We start from the raw sequence: 18,971 nt of genomic DNA on the forward strand, positions 1-18,971 counted from the left end.
GACACCGAGTTGTATGTGAGGGCTTTTTCAATTAACATGTTTGGATCATGTGTAACCAAGGGTTCGTCCAGTATCACGTGAAGACATTGTCTATGACTAAAGGGCTCGTCCGGGATTTGAACCCGGGACCTCTCGCACCCGAAGCGAGAATCATACCCCTAGACCAACGAGCCTCCTACAAGCCCATTTTATTCCCCAACATTTGGATGTTCTGTCTCTTACGGCTGAAATACACTGGGAACGGCCGCGACGCGAAACGTACGTCGCGCGACAGCCGCAGCAGCTCGCGCCCATTCAGTCAATGGAAGCTCCTCCACCGGCCATGTGAGCGACGCGCACTCCGGCGGCCGTCGCGCGGCGTTTCAATTCTTTTTCGCGCCGAGTCTATTTTATTTCCTCGTCGCGTACTACGCGGCCCTCAAACAGGTAGAAAACTACAGAGAACTGTGTATAAAACGAATATATTACATTTAAAAGTGATTAAAATGAATGTCTCATGTACCAGAGGCAAAGCCAGTAGCAGTGCAACATTATGGGGTTTGTTTTTTTACATTGTGGATCCATGATCGTGTAGTTAAACAGTTAATTGATACCATTTAATATAGTCTGCACTTGCAAACCCTACATAGTCAGCAAATTACCTGTGAAAAAGTTACTGTCAATCCATTTTAACAGGAGGGATGTAAAAATGTGTTGAGATGCATAAAGTGCACTCATTTACTGCAGGCTTGACAAGGTGAAGCTGACAGCTGCAACAACAAACAGTGAAGCCGTGTCGCGTCGCGTCCGTGCCTGGTGTAGCAGTTAAAAAACTCCGCTCCGCCCCGCTTACATATCGCCTCGCGGCCGTTCCCAGTGTACTCCTGGCGTTAGGATCAGCTATGAAGTTTGAAGCTTGGACACCGAGTTGTATGTGAGGGCTTTTTCAATTAACATGTTTGGATCATGTGTAACGAAGGGTTCGTCCAGTATCACGTGAAGACATTGTCTCTGACTAAAGGGCTCATCCGGGATTTGAACCCGGGACCTCTCGCACCCAAAGCGAGAATCATATCCCTAGACCAACGAGCCTCCTACAACCCCATTTTATTTCCCAACATTTTGATGTTCTGTCTCTTAGGATCAGCTATGAAGTTTGAAGCTTGGACACCGAGTTGTATGTGAGGGCTTTTTCAATTAACATGTTTGGATCATGTGTAACCAAGGGTTCGTCCAGTATCACGTGAAGACATTGTCTCTGACTAAAGGGCTCGTCCGGGATTTGAACCCGGGACCTCTCGCACCCAAAGCGAGAATCATACCCCTAGACCAACGAGCCTCCTACAAGCCCATTTTATTTCCCAACATTTGGATGTTCTGTCTCTTAGGATCAGCTATGAAGTTTTCGCATGGACACCGAGTTGTATGTGAGGGCTTTTTCAATTAACATGTTTGGATCATGTGTAACGAAGGGTTCGTCCAGTATCACGTGAAGACATTGTCTATGACTAAAGGGCTCGTCCGGGATTTGAACCGGGGACCTCTCGCACCCTAAGCGAGAATTATACCCCTAGACCAACAAGCCTCTTCTGAGCTTGTTTTATTCCCCAAAATTTGGAAGGTCTTTCTCTTGGGCTCAACTATAAAGTTTTCACATGGGTCACTGAGTTGTATTTGAGGGCTTTTTCAATTGACACGCTTGGATCATGTGTAACCAAGGGCTCATCCAGTATCACGTGAAGACATTGTCTCTGACTAAAGGGCTCTTCCGGGATTCGAACCCTGGATTTCTCGCACCCAAAGCGAGAATCATACCCCTAGACCAACGAGCCTCCTACAAGCCCATTTCATTCCCCAACATTTGGATGTTCTGTCTCTTAGGATCAGCTATGAAGTTTTCGCATGGACACCGAGTTGTATGTGAGGGCTTTTTCAATTAACATGTTTGGATCATGTGTAACCAAGGGTTCGTCCAGTATCATGTGAAGACATTGGCTGCGTTCCAAAAACAGTTTGAGTCGCCCTCGCTCACTTGCCCTCAGCCCTTGCTATGACGTCACACGGAGGCCACTTGGAGGGCGGAGGGAAAGTGGGCGGAGGAGGAGTGAAAGAGGTAAATGGAACACACCTGCCCTTGTTCACTAACAGCCCAGACAATCATGGATCAACCACATGTTGTTGGAGTAGCGCTATACTGCCTATTCCAAATTAACCAAAATACGCAGAGATTAATTTCACTGCGACGAAGACGCATTCTGCGCTTGATGGCATTACGTCGGCACCTGGTAATTATCAGAATTATTAGTTTTGTATCAAATTTTATTCAGGCAGTTCATTAGTTATTTATTTATTTTTCTTTACCTTATAATTTATAGACAGTTTTGTTGTTTAAATACATTTAACCTACTTTAAGTTTAGTTGACATTAATTTTAGTTTTAGATTGTTTTTTCCTGATACTTATTAGGCCTCTTACCACCACCATCCTCCTCCTCCTCCTCATTGTCTTTATGGTCTTAATTGTTAAAGATTGTGGTTACAAACACAACACTTAAAGTCATGTAGGATAGACGTTACAGGGAACAATGTTTAAAGCAAAGAACAGATCCAGAACATTTACAAAACTTGTTTAAATTGGAGCAAGGGGGCAACAGACTGAAGCTTGATTTTAAACATACATTTGCAAGGTTAAGCTTAAAACAAATGTGTATTTCTGTTGCATCTGTAAAAGTATGGCATTCACAAAGCAAGGAATTGAAAAGTTGTACAAGTATGTCTCAGTTGTTTAAAAAAGAAAAGAAAAGCATTTACAAAAAAGAAGGAGAAAGAGAAAAAGAAGGGGAAAAAAAGAAAAGATAGATAGACGAGTGGTGTCTACTGCTATTTTGTTGTTTTCCTGTCACTACTATGTTTCATCATTCTTAATATTTTGAAACAGAGTACAATATTGGTGTTGATAGTAAGCCAATGTAATTATAACAACAGAGAGGGGCAGGTACTATAAGTTTTCTTCATCATGCTCCTTTTTATTCATGGTGACAATGTGTACATTATGTAAATATGTGCAACCATGTGAGAATGTATCCCATGAATGGAATAAATCAGAATGAAATGAAATGAAACAATTGTCTATAATATAATAAATGAGAAGAAAGCATAGTTTTTTGTGCATTCTTTTGTGATACAGTTTTGATTTAATTTTTTCCAGACACCCTCTGTTCGTTATGCCGTCATCAACACAGCACTACCATTGATGGCAGTATATTTGGATCCCCAGGAGGATCCAAAGAGGGATTTCCGTCTGTCACGTGATGCCATAAACATGTTGATGGAATTGCTTGACATCAAGAAAAGTCATGGCTGGGAACCTGACTTTGAAGTCCTTTTATTTTTGTACTGGCTGGCTCATGGGGCCTCGTATAGTGTTGTTTCCCGGGCATTTGGTTCCCGAAAGACAAGTGTCTTTCGTGCTGTACATAAGGTGGCAGGCAAAATAGTGGAGAAGAGGAGCCACTGCATCACCCTCCCCAAACCAAATGAGCTGGAGGCAACAGGAGAGGGGTTTGCTGCCCTTGCACAGCATGAGGCATTCAAAGCATGTGTGGGTGCTATTGATGGCTGCCACATCAGAATAAAGGCACCTGCAGGTCCTGCCTCCACTGACTACACCAGGGGTACTCAAATACATTTGTCGAAGGGCCAGAATTTTTCTTAACAGACACCTTGGGGGCCGCACATTCAAATAGGCCTAGATTGAAATTAAATTAACCTTTTTCGTCTAATAATTTAAATATTTTTATTTTACTTGTAAGCACATCATTTTTATTTATACACTTCATGGTGTTTTGTATGATATAAAATGAAAAATCTTGACATTATCATATCATCATTTACATATCATGCTGGAGCTTTACACTGCTGACTTGTATCCTCAGACATGCCCTGTGATTTTCAACTTAAATATGACCTGACCATCACATGACATGTCTGACTCTGTTCTGAGGATACAAGTCATTGGTCCTGAAATGTGTGTTTCTCTTCTATAATACACATTCTACATCTCGGAGGCGACGTCTTTCCACACATGGGCTTCCTTCACCTGTCAAACGAGGCAGAGCTCAGTGGGAAACAGTAGCCCCCAATTCCAATCGGCCCCCTAAAGCCTCAGGCCCTGAACCCTCACTGACTAAAGTGACGTCAGCTGTAAGTGACAGAGTGTGAGAGTCTGTGAGGGTCCAGATGCTGTAAACATGAATGGAACAGCACTTACCCACTCTCACGACACGTTACCTTGACAACAAAATGTTTTTAACTCCGCCCTTGGACCGATAAATTTACTGTACTTTCAATACGCACAAGGTGTGCGAGGGAGGCGGACTCAAAACAAAATGTTCCTGGATCAGATCTGATCAAATCATCATCAATAATCACAAACTGCACGTTAATACTGACAGTAAACTGCTTCTTTTCTTTTTATTTATTCCTTTTTTTGGCTCCTGTCCATTAACAATAAAGAGACTGGCGGAGCTCTCTCTGTCCACATGTGTTAATTTCTTTTTTTTTTAACACTTGCGTTCCGACGGCATCCCATGTGTTATGGTTTGACTTCACAACGCTATGAACTGTGGGTAATTCCCCTACCCAAAGTCAGCATCGGTGCTGACTTACGGAGCAGTAAGGGCTCATTCACTGACTCACTGACTTGATGATCTGACATTGGAACAGAACTCACACACTCACAGACTTCCCGTGAACGCGCCGTGAGGGGTCGGATTGGAATTGGGCCTAGGAGAGACACAGGCCGAGGGCACCGGGACACAACAGTGGGGGAGAAGCAGGTCGTGCAGCTGTGCGCCGCAGACGTGCACGAAAAAACAATTGCGTCTCATCAAATGCGCGCGGCTACGGCTTTTGAGTTGTGAGCGTGCATGACGCGCAGCTACATTGAATGGGTTTGAGCGCGCGCAAAAGACGCTTCATCTGAACGGCCCCCATGCACGATGAAGTGCACAGTTGACAGTTGAACCAAGACGGCGGTGAAAATCACCCACGGCCTTTGCAGACAGGCAGGGAAAACCCTGCAGTCCAGCCCGCTCCCCAAACACTCGCGCATGGTGATTTGGGTTCGTCAGCGTTTCTGTATCCCAGTGCAGGGCCTCACAGGCACACACAAACGCTCCGCACGTGTTTCCATGTCCCAGCGCTTTGACTTACAGGCGCACGGAGCCCGAGAAATACAGTATACAGTAATATGTAAACTAGTAGAACTCAGTCGCGGGTCTGATTGGAAGGTTCGGCGGGCCGGATGCGGCCCGCGGGCCGCCTATTGAGTACCGCTGGACTACACTAATCGCAAGCTATTTCATTCTATCCAGCTCCAAGCTGTGTGTGACAGTGGAGGCAGGTTTTTGGACACATTTACAGGTTATCCTGGGTCTGTCCATGACACACGTGTGCTAAAGAACAGTCCTATTTACACAGGTCAACTCTACCCCCCAGCAGGCTACTTCATTGTAGGTGATGGTGGATACCCAATGAGCAAAAAGAGGTCCAAAATACGTCGGAAAGACGTGTTTTCCGTACGTCCAGAAGACATCTTCACAGGAGCCAGAATGAAAGTTTTTATTACGTCTTTTTTGGACGTTGAATGAACGTTTCATTATGGATGTTATGTAGACGTCATCAAAATACGTATTCAGGACTTAATTATTGAAAATCCAGAAGACGTCTTCACAGGAGCCAGAATGAAAGTTTTTATTACGTCTTTTTTGGACGTTGAATAAAAGTTTCATTATGGATGTTATGTAGACGTCATCAAAATACGTATTCAGGACGTAATTATTGAAAATCCAGAAGACGTCTTCACAGGAGCCAGAATGAAAGTTTTTATTGCGTCTTTTTTGGACGTTGAATAAATGTTTTATTGTGGATGTCATATAGACGTCATTAAATTACGTTACCAGGTCGTACTTATTGGACATCCACAAGACGTCCACAGAAGAGCCAGAATGAAAGTTTTCATTACGTCTTTTCTAGACGTTGAATAAACGTTTTATTGTGGATGTTACATAGACATAATTTAAGTACGTTTTCATGACGTAATTATTTAACATCTGAAAGACGTCATTTAAGGAGCTACAAATAAAGTTTTTATTACGTCTTTTCTAAACGTTGTTTATATGTTTTATTTTGTATGTTATGTAGACGTCATCAAAATACGTTTTCAAAACGTTATTATAAAACATAAAGGGGCCTGATCATTAATACATCTTTGACATAGTTGTTCTTTATTGCACTACAATACGTTTTGACACAATTATTGGACATCCAGGAGTGGAAGGTCAACACAACCCACATTTTTTCTGTCTCTTTAGCATTTTAACTGGGTTTACTAGTGAGAACATGACAGTTGTACACTTCACCTGTTCAAGACCATGACAACCAATGTCGAGTGTTTTTAGTCTAACTTCTTAAATACAGCTTCGTACAAACATAATCAGAATCCAGAACTTTGTTAATACAGCTTTAATACAACAAGTTATTAGATTATAAATAAAACATTACTATAATTGTTTTATATTAATACTACTACACTATACTACTGGGGACAGCTCTCCATTCCGACACACCTCCACTTCGACACCCCGCTGTTCCGAAATACCCCCACTTCGAAACACCGCTACTCCGACACCCCCTCCTCCCCCCCGCAGCTGTCCAAGGTGCTGAACCGCGTGACGTTGTTTACATTCTGCTTTGTGGCTTGTCTGTGAAACGTGCGCTGCTCAGAGACTGGGCAGATCTGTCCCACTTGCTTTCTCCCAGACTCCGTTGTTGGATATCTCCCACACAGTAATAGAAATACACTTTTTTTCTTTTTCTCCCCCCCTCCTCCGCTCGAGCGCGGCTGAAGCCGGCTTGAGTTCACAGGGGCGCGAGGCTGCTGCAGCCACCGCTCGTGCTGACAGCTGACTGAGGGAGATGCTTTGGTTGGATTTAGGCAATGAAGAAAGGAGTTGGTTAAGTTTAGTAAAAAGACCAGGTAGAGGCTAGACAGGCTAGAAGCATAATGAACATTATAAGTCATTAATACAGTATGAAGTATTTGCTTGTTTTGCAGTTAATTATGCACATGATCCGTTTGACCCCAAAAAGGAAAAAAGGATCACTGCGCACTGCGCACTGCACAGCCTCTGGTTCCTTTCTGATTAGGTCCGTCTGTCCGTTCGGAGTGGGGGGGTTTCCCCCACTGGCCTTTTCGGAGTAGCGGGGTCTTTAGAAAAAATAGAAAACCCCGCTATTACGATGAATGGAAGTCTATTGTCGGAAAGGCGGGGCTTCGGAAAGGCGGGGTGTAACCATACTACTACACTATTACTATACTACTGCAACACTATTACTATACTACTACTACACTATTACTACTATATAAAAAAACAGAAAACATTTAAAACTCTCTAAAATTGAATTAATTTAACAAAACTGAACAAACTGAACAGGTGAACACATTCCACACACAAAATCACTTATACCCCCCACCCCCCACCCTCCCGGGTGCATGCTTCAGATGATCAGCCGCCGCATTCCGGATCGTGATTTCTGTTGCTGTGGCATCCCACTGCATCACAGCTGCTAAAAGAAACCGAAAAAAGTCAAATGAGCAAATTTTCACAGACTTAGTGGCATTTCTTTTGTCTAAGGCTGCTTTCACACCTGCAGTGTTAGTGCACACCAAATTTGGTCCCGTCGGTGTGAAAGCACATCGCACTCTAATGCGCATCAAAACTAGTGCGGGCTGAGGAGGTGGTCTCGGTTTGGCTCCAGCTGAACTCTGGTGCGCACCAACTGTGAGGCCAACTCAACAAGTCTGAGCTAAAAGGGCTCCCGTACTCATCGACAATGGGTTAACACAGCGGGGAGACCGCCCGGTGCTCCGGTCCTACGCAGCTCTGTCCCCACAAACGAAGCAGCAGCAGCGGGGCAGCCTGTCAGTGCGAGCAGCATGGAGGTATTTGGATGTTTTTTAGTGTGTGTTTTTGTGTCAAGGACCGCAGTGTCCGTTTGCAAACGTTTTATGGACATGCACCGCTACACCAAGACCCCCTATAACTCAAAGAAGCCACGGAGGACTCTGAAACTTCTCCCAGCCCTTAGTCCACATGAGGGCAAGTATATAATGAGTTGAAATATCATTGAAAGATCATTCTGAGGTGAACTATTCTTTTAAGCAAATAAACACCCGGGCCTTTATTTGAAGTTTTACGTATGTGGACGCTGAAAATTTATCTTAAAAAAATAAAATCTGAGTCAATACAGTGACTAAAATGGACAACCTGTAATAAAGCATTAATTAGCGTGCGCTCACATTGGAAATGCATAGTGACTCTTTTTTCTCCCCTATGCATACACTAGTTTGTTCCTAAATACAGGCTTTATAAAACGAATTTCGTTTTCTTTTAATATCATCTTGATATTTTCCCCCTGACGGTAGGCTACAACTCTTCTACATCAAGTCTGGAAAAGCATTTCTGCGCCGTGCGTGTGTGAAGTAGCCAGACTGGACCTGAGTGTGCATCTGCACAGCCTGCGTGTACACGCAGAGAGAGAGAGACAGAGAGCAAGAGAGAGAATAAGCGCAAATAATGCCGGCGCAAATCTGTGATTTCTCTCGTGGTCCAATGAACTAACGTGCCGGTTATAGGTAAAAATGATGTGAATGATATTTATTGTATTTAACAAAAGGGGGTGCTGCCCAACATCATTTTAGGAAAAGTCACGGACTGGTGGACTTCAATGTTTTTTTTTAAATACAGTTACGAACAAATGAAAAAAGCAGTTGGTGGTTCTAGTGTTAAAAAATGTGTTTAGGCTTACCCTTAACTACTGAAAAGACCATGCTCTTCTCCAGTCCCAGCTTGTCCTTTTTGCCTTTCCCTTTCATATTGAATTTGGTCATTAGCTGGTTTGTGAAGAGCCTAAATCAAGATAAACACAAGTTAGTCAACATGCCTGTGTTGCTTATCAACAAGCAACACAACACAAGCAAGACTATCTAACAAGTAAAATGTGCCAATACATACCTGTCCAGCACTTTGTAGATGCAGTCTTTGACATCTCTGCCACCGACTCTTGCCAGCTGATGAACCTAAAGATAATATATAATAAATAATATTTTTGGTTGCAGTCAGTAATTTAAAAGAATCAGTATCATTTTCCAGATGATTCAGCAAGACTTAAGCGGACCAGGAAGAGTAGCTTCCACTGCACGCAAGCTTGAAATATGGACTTCATTTTTTTCAGGACAATTTTGCATTTCAGGGCTTCAATACAAGAGGGACATTACATACAAGCAGCATGGAGGTATTTGTTTTGTTTTTTTTGACCCAAAAACCCAAAGACCGGCAGTGTCCATTTGCAACCGTTATATGGACATGCACTGCTACGTCGAGACCCCTGTAACTGAGAGATGTGAAGTGAAATATCATTCCGGGATGAACTATTCTTTTAACACTAGACTTAAATGTAGCGACTCATGGAGGGAGCTGGTTCCACAGTAAAGGAGCCTAGTAACTGAAAGCTCTACCTCCCAGTCACTCTTTATAGATACTGAAAGTCACTAATGGCGCTTTTACACTAGCGCGGCACGCCACACACTTTTTTTTTTTGCTTTTCCACTAGCCCTAGTACCTGGCACCAGGTACTATTGTAGTACATCCTCGGCCCCGGTTCCAATTGAGCATAAGCGACACTTGAACATGATGTCAGCCGATGGGTTAGGGTTAGTTCTTTCAGATAGGATGGAGCTTTATCATTAAGAGCCGAGTAAGCAGAACGATTTTGAAGTCTATTCTGAGGGTGCACTCACACTAGGCAATCGTACCATGCGCAAGCACGTTTGCTCCCTAAAGTCCAGATTCTATTGCTAATGTGAGTGCAAGTTTTCCGTGTCCGAGCACGGTGCACTTCCCTGGCTCGGCACGGTTGGGAGAGGTGTGCTTGGGCTCGGTACGCTTGGCCAGGAATGCGCACACGTAATGCACTGCGGGCTCGTTCTCCACCACGTCTCTGCAACCGCATGTAAACAACAGTCAATTAACGATTGCGGCGCGCTGTAAACATCGCTTGTTGACAGTGCTTTGATTAAACTTCAAGATATTACCATGACAACCGATCAAACAATTAAAAAGCACCATTCTTTCTGCAGTCAAAGCGCATCCACCGTGTTGATATATCAGCACGATGACGTCTGTGTCGGAGGCAACCGAGCTTCAGCACGCTTGGGTTCGAGGTAGTGTGAGTGCGGGCCAGCAGGGGACAGGGGAGCGGGGGCATTCAGGCTTCAGCACGGCACAACCATAGACTGTAAAAAGAATGGATGTAGCATCCATGACGTCACCCATTGGTTTTGTGGAGTCATTTGTGACTCAAATATGGCGGACTGGACAGCGCCATGTTGGGATTGGCCGGCCAAAACCCCGCCCACTGGCCTCGAAGCAGCCTGTCTCCAGACCGCTCTGGACCTGTAGCTGAACGTTTCTGCGCCCTGATTGGCCAGAATCTTATGCTAATAACAGTAAAACGGTGGCGTTAAAAAAAAATTCATCCTCAGAGTGTGTGCGGGGGTAGAAACTATCGATTGAGACCAAAAAACATCTTGACACCAGGCTTTGATCATGTTTATTTAGGATGTAAGTCGGCGATTTTAACATGGGGGTCTATGGAGACATTCTGCCTTCTGACACCAGCCCCCACAGGAATCCGCGGGGATTGCAGTTTTTTGAACGCGGAAGTGAGATTGACTCGGCTTCACTTCTCAGACCGACAACTGCCCCCTTGGGCACAACTGGCCATAGTGTGAGTGCACCCTAAATCCTACAGGGAGCCAGTGGAGAGAAGCTAAGGTGGGAGAGATGTTGCTTTCTCTTGTTAACTCCTGACAAAACCCTTGCTGCAGCATTCTGGACCAGCTGGAGACTCTTTAGAGAGTTTTTTGGACATCCTGACAGGAGAGAGTTACAGTAGTCCAGCCTAGAAGTGATAAATGCATGCACCAGTGTCTCTGGGAAAGGGTATTCATAATCTTAGCTATACTGCTCAGGTGAAAAAAAAAACAGTTCTGATCAATCTAATAATGACCTCTGTTAGACATTAAGGCCCGGAAGTTCCTACTACTGAATATTTCAGATAAAACAGTCTTGCAGATTGATGAGGTGGCTTCTGTCATTTGACAGTTGCATTCCTACAGTACAGCATAGGGATTTTTTTTTTACATGGTATCTTGACATTTTAACCAAAATTCTTCAGACATTTATCTTCAAATTAGAGGTCAAAACAAAACTTTTGCATCAATTTGAAATGACTGAGCGTCCAGTAACCCCACCAATTATAAAAAATAAACTCATGAACCAGATGTGGTTAAAATCTAGCAATCTAGTGCTCTTAAGTAGGCCTATCCAACAGAAAAATAAATTTGAGAAAACAAAACCCTAGAAAAACAGCATATCAAAGTATATATACATAGTACTTAGCTCCATTTTAATATTTAATGATGGGGGAAAACTTCTTGAACTATTGAGACCTTCCAGCCAGAGATGTGGTACATGTCCAATATTTCTTTTAGGAAGGAAAAAAATAATAATTTTTGCATGTCATTCCCCCCATCTCTGCCTCCCATTTCCTGTCACACTCAACTGTCCTATCCAATAAAGGCATGAAAAGCAAAAAAAAAAAAAAAGGTCAAGTGGCTGAAGCCCCCCTTTATTACATCTGTTAGCGCACACACACACGTTGCTGTGCTGTCTCTCTGTCCCTCGGCTCTCTGGACTGTTCTGTTCAGTGCATTGACGGTCCAACCCCGAAAGGAAGCCACAGGGATTGCATTTTTTTTTTAATGCGAAGTGAGCTTCACTTCTTAGACCAACAACTGCCCCCTTGGTCTTCACTGAATGTGAAGACGCACAGCTCCGTGGACAAGACATGCATGGGGGGGACGCGTCCCCGTCGCACCAAATGCATGCTCGCTGCTTTCGGTAATGAGCTCACCTATCGCACATTGGAGATAGGTTTGCCTCAGTTTCACATGTCACTCTCAGCCTGTTAGAAACACATTTTACATTTCCAAGAATGATGACAAGCATCTTACCAAATTACTGAAGGTCTCCTTGTTCGACAGGGAGGCTTCCTTCTCCTCAAACTCCTCCATGCTGTCCATTTTTTCAATGTAACCTGCTTCAGCTTTGTCCTTCATCATTGTTTTTATATCATCATGCATAGCCACCATTTTTGTGAAGACTATTTTCTGGAATTCTTAAAAAGAAGAAAAAAGAATGGATCACTCAGTTGAATGTACTCAAAAATGGACACAACTACCGCAAAACAGGAGCGATTAAACTGAAAATCTTCACATTCCTTCTTTTAGACCTAAAATGATAGGAATATACACCCCCAAGTTGAATTTGCCTGGAATTGTCCTTTAACAGACCAAGCTTCGTAGTAAGTGGGCTGGTGGAGGGGGGGGGGTAATCGTAGACCATGGCTTATCTCTTTCTGTTTCTGCAAACTACTCGGGTTGTGAATTCATGACATGGAAATATTTACAGACTTTCATATACTGTACTAACTTGCTTCGGAGACTGGGAATTTGGATCTGGACATCCTCACCGGGGAAAAAGAAGGGGATCTTGCATCTGAAAAAGAAAAAAAAAGGTAGCCATCAGATGATTGTCTGTAAGCAGAGAACAGTGTGCAGATATAAATGACTGGCATTCCTCTACAACACTAGACCTACTTCAAATGGGCTTCTGTGGACTAAGTGGACCCGTGCAACCCAATAAAAAAAAAAAAAAAAACACTACCAATGCTTTTCCACTAGCCCCTACTTGGCTTAACTCTACTTGGTTTGTAAGATTTTACAGGATGAAGTCCCTGGTACCAGGTATTATTTTAGAACCTCGGCTTGGGTTCCAAGTTGGGGTTCATGCATCTATTTTTAAAGGGCAGCTGGAGAGAGATGGGGAGAAAAAGTGAAAGGGGGGTTGACACACAGCAGAGGGAGTTTCTGGTAGAATTGAACCTATGGACACTGACAGTCGCTGCTCTAAAAAAAAAAAAAAAAAAAAAAAGCAATGCGACTTTAGCCACTATAATATGATGAACCCACACCCGCTAAGGGGGAACTATGAAGAACTCAGCTGTCCACTAACAGGAGGACGTTATTCATTTTTAAAAGGATTTGAGGGTTAAATGCGCTGTATCGCAGTGTTCAAATACACCACCGCCATGGTCTCCTGAAATCCTGTGGGAAACACTGTACTCACATGGAGTGGATCTCTCTCTGCTCACTCCCTTCTCCCTGCTGTATGACCTTGATGAACCTGAACAGAAAGCACCAGAATTATTAGTTATTCTTCAATTTAGTAATCAGTAGGGATGCACCGATTGTTTTCTCTTTTTGTTATTTATTCCGTCTTTGGGGCCCAGAAACATTACTGAACTATTTTAAAAGCATTTCAGTTGTCCATCATATTATTTAATGAGCACAAACGTATTTTGCGCACTATAAAGTGCACCGGATTATAAGGCACATAGAATAGAAGATACTTCAGTCAAAGATTTGACTGGAGTTGCATTATGCATCCACTAGATGGAACTGTGCTAAAGGGAACGTCAACAAAACAGTAAGATTAAGTCACAAACAGCAGCGCTTTTCTTGCTAGTTTTATGATTAAACTCTGAACATAAGCACAAGTTACCATGATGATCTACAAGCTGGGTTGAAAGAGAGCCACTTTTGTAGAACAGGAGAGTCTGGCTTTAGACTCAACATACCTTGCTAACCCACTAAGCTGGCACTCAGAACACCGTTTGTGTTCATCAACAGGGTTTTTCCTGGCCAAAATTTCGGCTGAGGCAGCAGCGGCGGGGGGGGGAGTGGAGGAGTGAAGTCCCATATTGCTGCGTGACAATGCTTATACCAGGGGTGCTCATTACGTCGATCGCGATCGAGACAGTGTGGGTCGATCGCGTGATGAAGACAACAAAAAAAGTATATTTTAAAAAACACAGTTGTCTGGACAGCAGGCATTTTTCTCACCACCGACCTCAAAAGCGAGGGCAGGTCCGCCGAAGCATCATTCCGGGTCAGTCACGCTCTCCGCCCGTTGTCTTTGTTGTTATTTGTTGCCGCTCCACAGAGCGCACATGGCTACTTAATTATGCACGTGCTGACCATTATGGTTGTGCTGAGGCATTCTGGGGGTGGAGTATGAGGTGTGTTCATGTCTGCACCATTCTTGGGTCCGGTGTGATTTATCAATGGAATATTGCGGAGAGTTGTGCGTACGCACAGCTTGATCAGTGTTTCCCACTAACATAAAAAAAAAAAAAAGTATCCGAAAGTTTTTTTTCCTCACGTGTGTTTACGTGCGGTGCGCCCGCACGCGAGAGAGGCGGCAGGTTGAGAGGCTGACTGGCGGAGATGAGAGCTGGTGAAACGCTAGCATGGTTATTAAAAATTTGGGACCGGCAGTAAATTGGGAGTCGGCTTTTACGGGTAGAAGTCCTGTCACCAAGCTGCAAAGGACACCACCGCGTCTCCTTCTCTCTCACGCTCTGCGCCGGTGAGGTGCGTTGGTTCACGGTCAGCACAACGTCTGAACGGAGCGGAGCCCCGATGAGTCCCGCCCCCGCGGGCACACAAGCAGCGCCTCAACGTCACCTTGCGGCCCGGCCCGGAGTTTAAATCAAACGCACCCCTTCTGCTGCGGTCGAGTTGAGAACGTCTCTGGTTGAAAACAGCGCCACTGAGCTTTCATTGATTTTCAATCAAGATTCAGGCGCGCAGCCGCCTCAAAATTTATAATGCAGAAAAAACCCTGCATATCGCTGGGGGCGGCACTAAATAAGGTGGAGGCGGCCGCCACGCAATTTTGAACGCAGGAAAAACCCTGATCAATCACAGCGCTCTGTTTAGCGAATCGTTGGGCGGGGTTAACACAATGACGACATACATTATAATTGGCTTGTCAGGCTAACGTCCTCGTGCTCTTTCCTCTGATTCGTAGCGCTACTCTATTTCGTGCAGAGGCAGTTTGAAGGACAGCCTTCATCCCGCCCCCTGGATTGAGCCGAGGTCTACCAGTTGTTGCCAGACTAGACATTTTAATGATATAGTCTGGCTTGTCAGGCTATAGCACAGTAGCTCCACAGAACAATATTTATTTCACTATCCATAAGCCAACAACAAGAACATATGGTCAAAATCTTATCAATTTCCAGGCTCTCCCTTCTTATCTGCCCCCACCTCACTCACCTCCCCTCCCTCACCCAGCTCAACTCACTCCTGTGGCTCCTCTGGCCTTAATAGCTGAATCTTATCAACCGTCGCACAACATGGGTGTTTTGATGTTGTTTTGACTAACTATACTCACGTGGAGTGGACGTCTCCCAGCTGTATGACCTAGATGAACCTGAACAGAAAGCACCTGAATCAGTTAAGTATCCATGATCAACAATACTAGTCATTGGTAAGTCGATGGATAACCATAATTACGTGGAGTGGACGTTTCTCTGCTCCCTCCCTTCTCCCTGTGGGATGTTGATGAACCTGAACAGAAAGCACCAGAATCATCAGTTAAGTATCCATGATCAACAATACTAGCCATTGGTAAGTCGAATAACTCAAGTGGAGTGGATGTTTCTCTGCTCGCTCCCTCCTTGCTGTAGGATGTTGATGAACCTGAACAGAAAGCACCAGAATCAGTTAAGTAGCCATGATCAACAACACTAGCCATTGGTAAGTCGATTAATAACTATAGTCACGTTGAGTGGACTTCTTTCCGCTCCCTCCCTTCTCCCTGTTGGATGATGATAAACCTGAACAGAAAACACCAGAATCATCAGTTAAGTAGCCATGATCAACAATACTAGCCATTGGTAAGTCGAATAACTCACGTGGAGTGGACGTTTCTCTGCTCGCTCCCTTCTTGCTGTAGGATGATGATAAACCTGAACAGAAAACACCAGAATCATCAGTTAAGTATCCATGATCAACAATACTAGCCATTGGTAAGTCGATGAATAACTATAGTCACGTTGAGTGGACTTCTTTCCGCTCCCTCCCTTCTCCCTGTTGGATGATGATAAACCTGAACAGAAAACACCAGAATCATCAGTTAAGTAGCCATGATCAACAATACTAGCCATTGGTAAGTCGAATAACTCACGTGGAGTGGACGTTTCTCTGCTCGCTCCCTTCTTGCTGTAGGATGATGATGAACCTGAACAGAAAGCACCAGAATCATCAGTTAAGTAGCCATGATCAACAATACTAGCCATTGGTAAGTCGATGAATAACCATAATTTTTTATCAGACCGACAGGTCCGCTCTGACCCGCGATTGACTCCTAGATCTCCCGTTTTTCAAGGGGGGCCGTGTTAGCGGGGCGGGCCGCCCCGCCAACAGAATGGTAGGGGAAACACTGATAACTATACTCACGTGGAGTGGACGTTTCTCTGCTTGCTCCTTTCTCCCTGTGGGGTGTTGATGAACCTGAACAGAAATCACCAGAATCAGTCAGTTATTATCAACAGCTATTCATCTCTTGACTTTATATCCACGAGTTTCTTTAGAACGCAATGGTCAAAACCGGAAGGCAGTTTTGCCGGTTTGGTGGAATTGTACGTTTACGTTTCCAAGGTTTTCAGTCGTTGTCATAGTTGCGGTAAACACATGGATCTATTAATGCTGGCTTTTAACACGGATGTCAATTTGTGTGATATCCACTCCAAAAGCTGGTGTAATGATCCTTGCGTTTTACAGATTTTCATTGAAGAAAAAAAAAGAAATACATGCATTTACCGCGACTACCGAAACCATGGAAACGTAAACATAAAATTCCACCGAAGAGCAAAACCGGCAAACCGGCTTACGCTTTTGACGTTTGGAAAAAGGTGGTTACTACTCACCACTACTTCGCTGTATGTGTGTGTGTGTAAGCCAATAACGGAGAAAGAGCGACATGTGAAGGTCAATGAACGGAGCGATATTGCGTTGGGCAAGCAAAACGCTGAAAAACGTATTTGTGGCGCCTCCATTTCGCACTGCCCAGTGCCCATGGCTACAGTATTTTCTTTTCTGATGTTGCAGAGCATTTCTCTCCTCCTGTGATTATAGTTATGATGGGAAAAATGTGTGGTGGCCTGGGAGAACCTTTCACATGGTGGGAATTGGACATTTTTATTTTTTGAAATTTCCATAAACTAGTTTTCAGGTGTTCAGAACCATTTGAATAACTGGGATAGCCATCTCAAATCAAAAGTTATAAATCTATTATGACCAGAAAAGTGAGAAAAAAGGCTTTAACTAGAACATTGCTGTTTTAACAAAACATGTTAAGTGTTTTACGAAACATTAAAGTGATAATTCCTGACAATCTTCTTTTTCTAACCAGAAGAGTTCCACAGCTGATGTACTAGTGCTAAATTCAGCTGAGGCCAGCTGAGCTCCGCTCTCCCTGCCACACAGTCTCTCTGATCACTCGCTATGAGCATCACATATCGCCACGGAGATGATTTCATTGGGGCACCATTCGAGCTTAATCACAGCCTTGGTGTTACAAGATTGCAATTATACTGCAAAATGATAAAACACAAACTATAGGCTACTGCAAACACAGTAGTCATTTAACCCTATGTGCAAGTGACATCTTTCTTTGAATGTTTTCATTTTTTCCTTTTCCCCACCCCCCTCAAACTCGCTGGCAACCCAAAGGAGGCGCCCCTCACATTTTGAAAATTCCTGCCCTAGTGTATATATTATGTATAACTATACTCACGTGGAGTAAACCTCTCTGTGCTCTCTCCTGTGTTCCCCTGGGATGGTGATGAACCTGAACAGACAGCACCAGAATCATCAGTTAGTTATTATCTATAATTATAGTGATTAGTAAGTTGATGAATAGTTTACATAAACTCACATGGAGGGGACCGGTCCCTGCTGTCTCCCTTCTCTCCCTGGGATGTTGCTGAACCTGCACAGGGAGCACCTGAATTATTATGTTAGTCGTGATCATCAGTTAGTCAACTGTACATAGGCAGAGGTGGCCAAAGACATAATGTAAGTGTTCAATAAATCAGTAGGCCTATTATTGGTGATGGCCTAATAGGGGGTCCCAAAAATGAAATTGTGCTTAGGGCCCCATGGAGGCTCGGGCTGGTCCTGGATATAGGGAGTCAAGATCAAGACTACAAACCCTTGGACGTGAACTTTGCATAATAGCAACAAAGAATTAATAGTAGGGGTTGGAATCTTAATCCGGCGAGCGTCATGGCTTGCTGCAGCCATCTGCAGCGCTGTGTACGAAGTGAGGGAGTGTATTCGGACAGAATGAATAACATGACATGATAACATGAATACAGATTATGAATAGATTTAGAATCGTGATTCTTAAAAGAATCAATTTTTTCTCCCACCCCTATTAAATATACTTGATCATTGCATATGTAAAAACGTAAAACCCACAAAGTATGACCTTTGACGAAGAGAGAAGGTGAAATAGACAACGTCAATGTATACAACAACTCACCATTATTTGATGTTTTCACCTTCTTCGGTGGGACAGGAAATGTCACAAAAAAAAAGAAAAGAGACACAAAGGATTTCATTGGGCCAGTTTTAAGAGGAACTATGCAAGTCCGCTCACTTTAACACTGTTTTGGTTACTCTTTCAGCCATGTGCATTTGTTTACCACATAGCCAGTGGAAAATAAATAAAGAAATAAATTCAGTGGTGGATAACGTTACAAAAAATATACAATGTTACGATGTGTGTGTGTTTGCATAGTCTTAACGGTCATAAAGACGAAGATCAAAGATTCAACTGTTTTTGTATTGTATTTTATTGACCTTTATGTGTCAGGGATGTGATTCACCAAGAACAAAAAAGCAGGAAATTATACGGACCCATAGCGCGACACGGCAACAGAACAGCCATTACAA

General features: G+C 43.7%; 1 protein-coding gene and 3 non-coding genes across 4 annotated transcripts; all 4 read right to left on the minus strand.

The window, feature by feature from the left end:
- Positions 1-101: 101 nt before the first annotated feature.
- trnap-cgg (transfer RNA proline (anticodon CGG)) lies at positions 102-173 on the minus strand. Its single transcript has one exon. It is a non-coding gene; the product is annotated as a tRNA-Pro (tRNA).
- Positions 174-999: 826 nt separating this feature from the next.
- Positions 1,000-1,071, minus strand: trnap-ugg (transfer RNA proline (anticodon UGG)). Its single transcript has one exon. It is a non-coding gene; the product is annotated as a tRNA-Pro (tRNA).
- A 175-nt stretch (positions 1,072-1,246) lies between these two features.
- Positions 1,247-1,318, minus strand: trnap-ugg (transfer RNA proline (anticodon UGG)). Its single transcript has one exon. It is a non-coding gene; the product is annotated as a tRNA-Pro (tRNA).
- Positions 1,319-7,496: 6,178 nt separating this feature from the next.
- Positions 7,497-18,637, minus strand: LOC146959729 (uncharacterized). Its single transcript, XM_085772961.1, has 15 exons — positions 18,559-18,637; positions 17,950-18,003; positions 17,809-17,862; positions 16,470-16,523; positions 16,198-16,251; positions 16,066-16,119; positions 15,794-15,847; positions 15,525-15,578; positions 15,403-15,441; positions 13,291-13,347; positions 12,595-12,660; positions 12,117-12,280; positions 9,055-9,119; positions 8,849-8,949; positions 7,497-7,606 (listed from the first exon to the last, which is right to left on the minus strand). Exons 1-15 carry the CDS (start codon positions 18,635-18,637, stop codon positions 7,497-7,499), a joined length of 1,059 nt encoding a protein of 352 aa, XP_085629087.1.
- Between the last annotated feature and the right edge of the window lie 334 nt (positions 18,638-18,971).

The sequence above is a fragment of the Trachurus japonicus genome, unplaced genomic scaffold (assembly GCF_045865225.1).
Source record: "Trachurus japonicus isolate A0001 unplaced genomic scaffold, Traja_1.0 AP031168.1".
Lineage (NCBI taxonomy): Eukaryota > Metazoa > Chordata > Actinopteri > Carangiformes > Carangidae > Trachurus > Trachurus japonicus.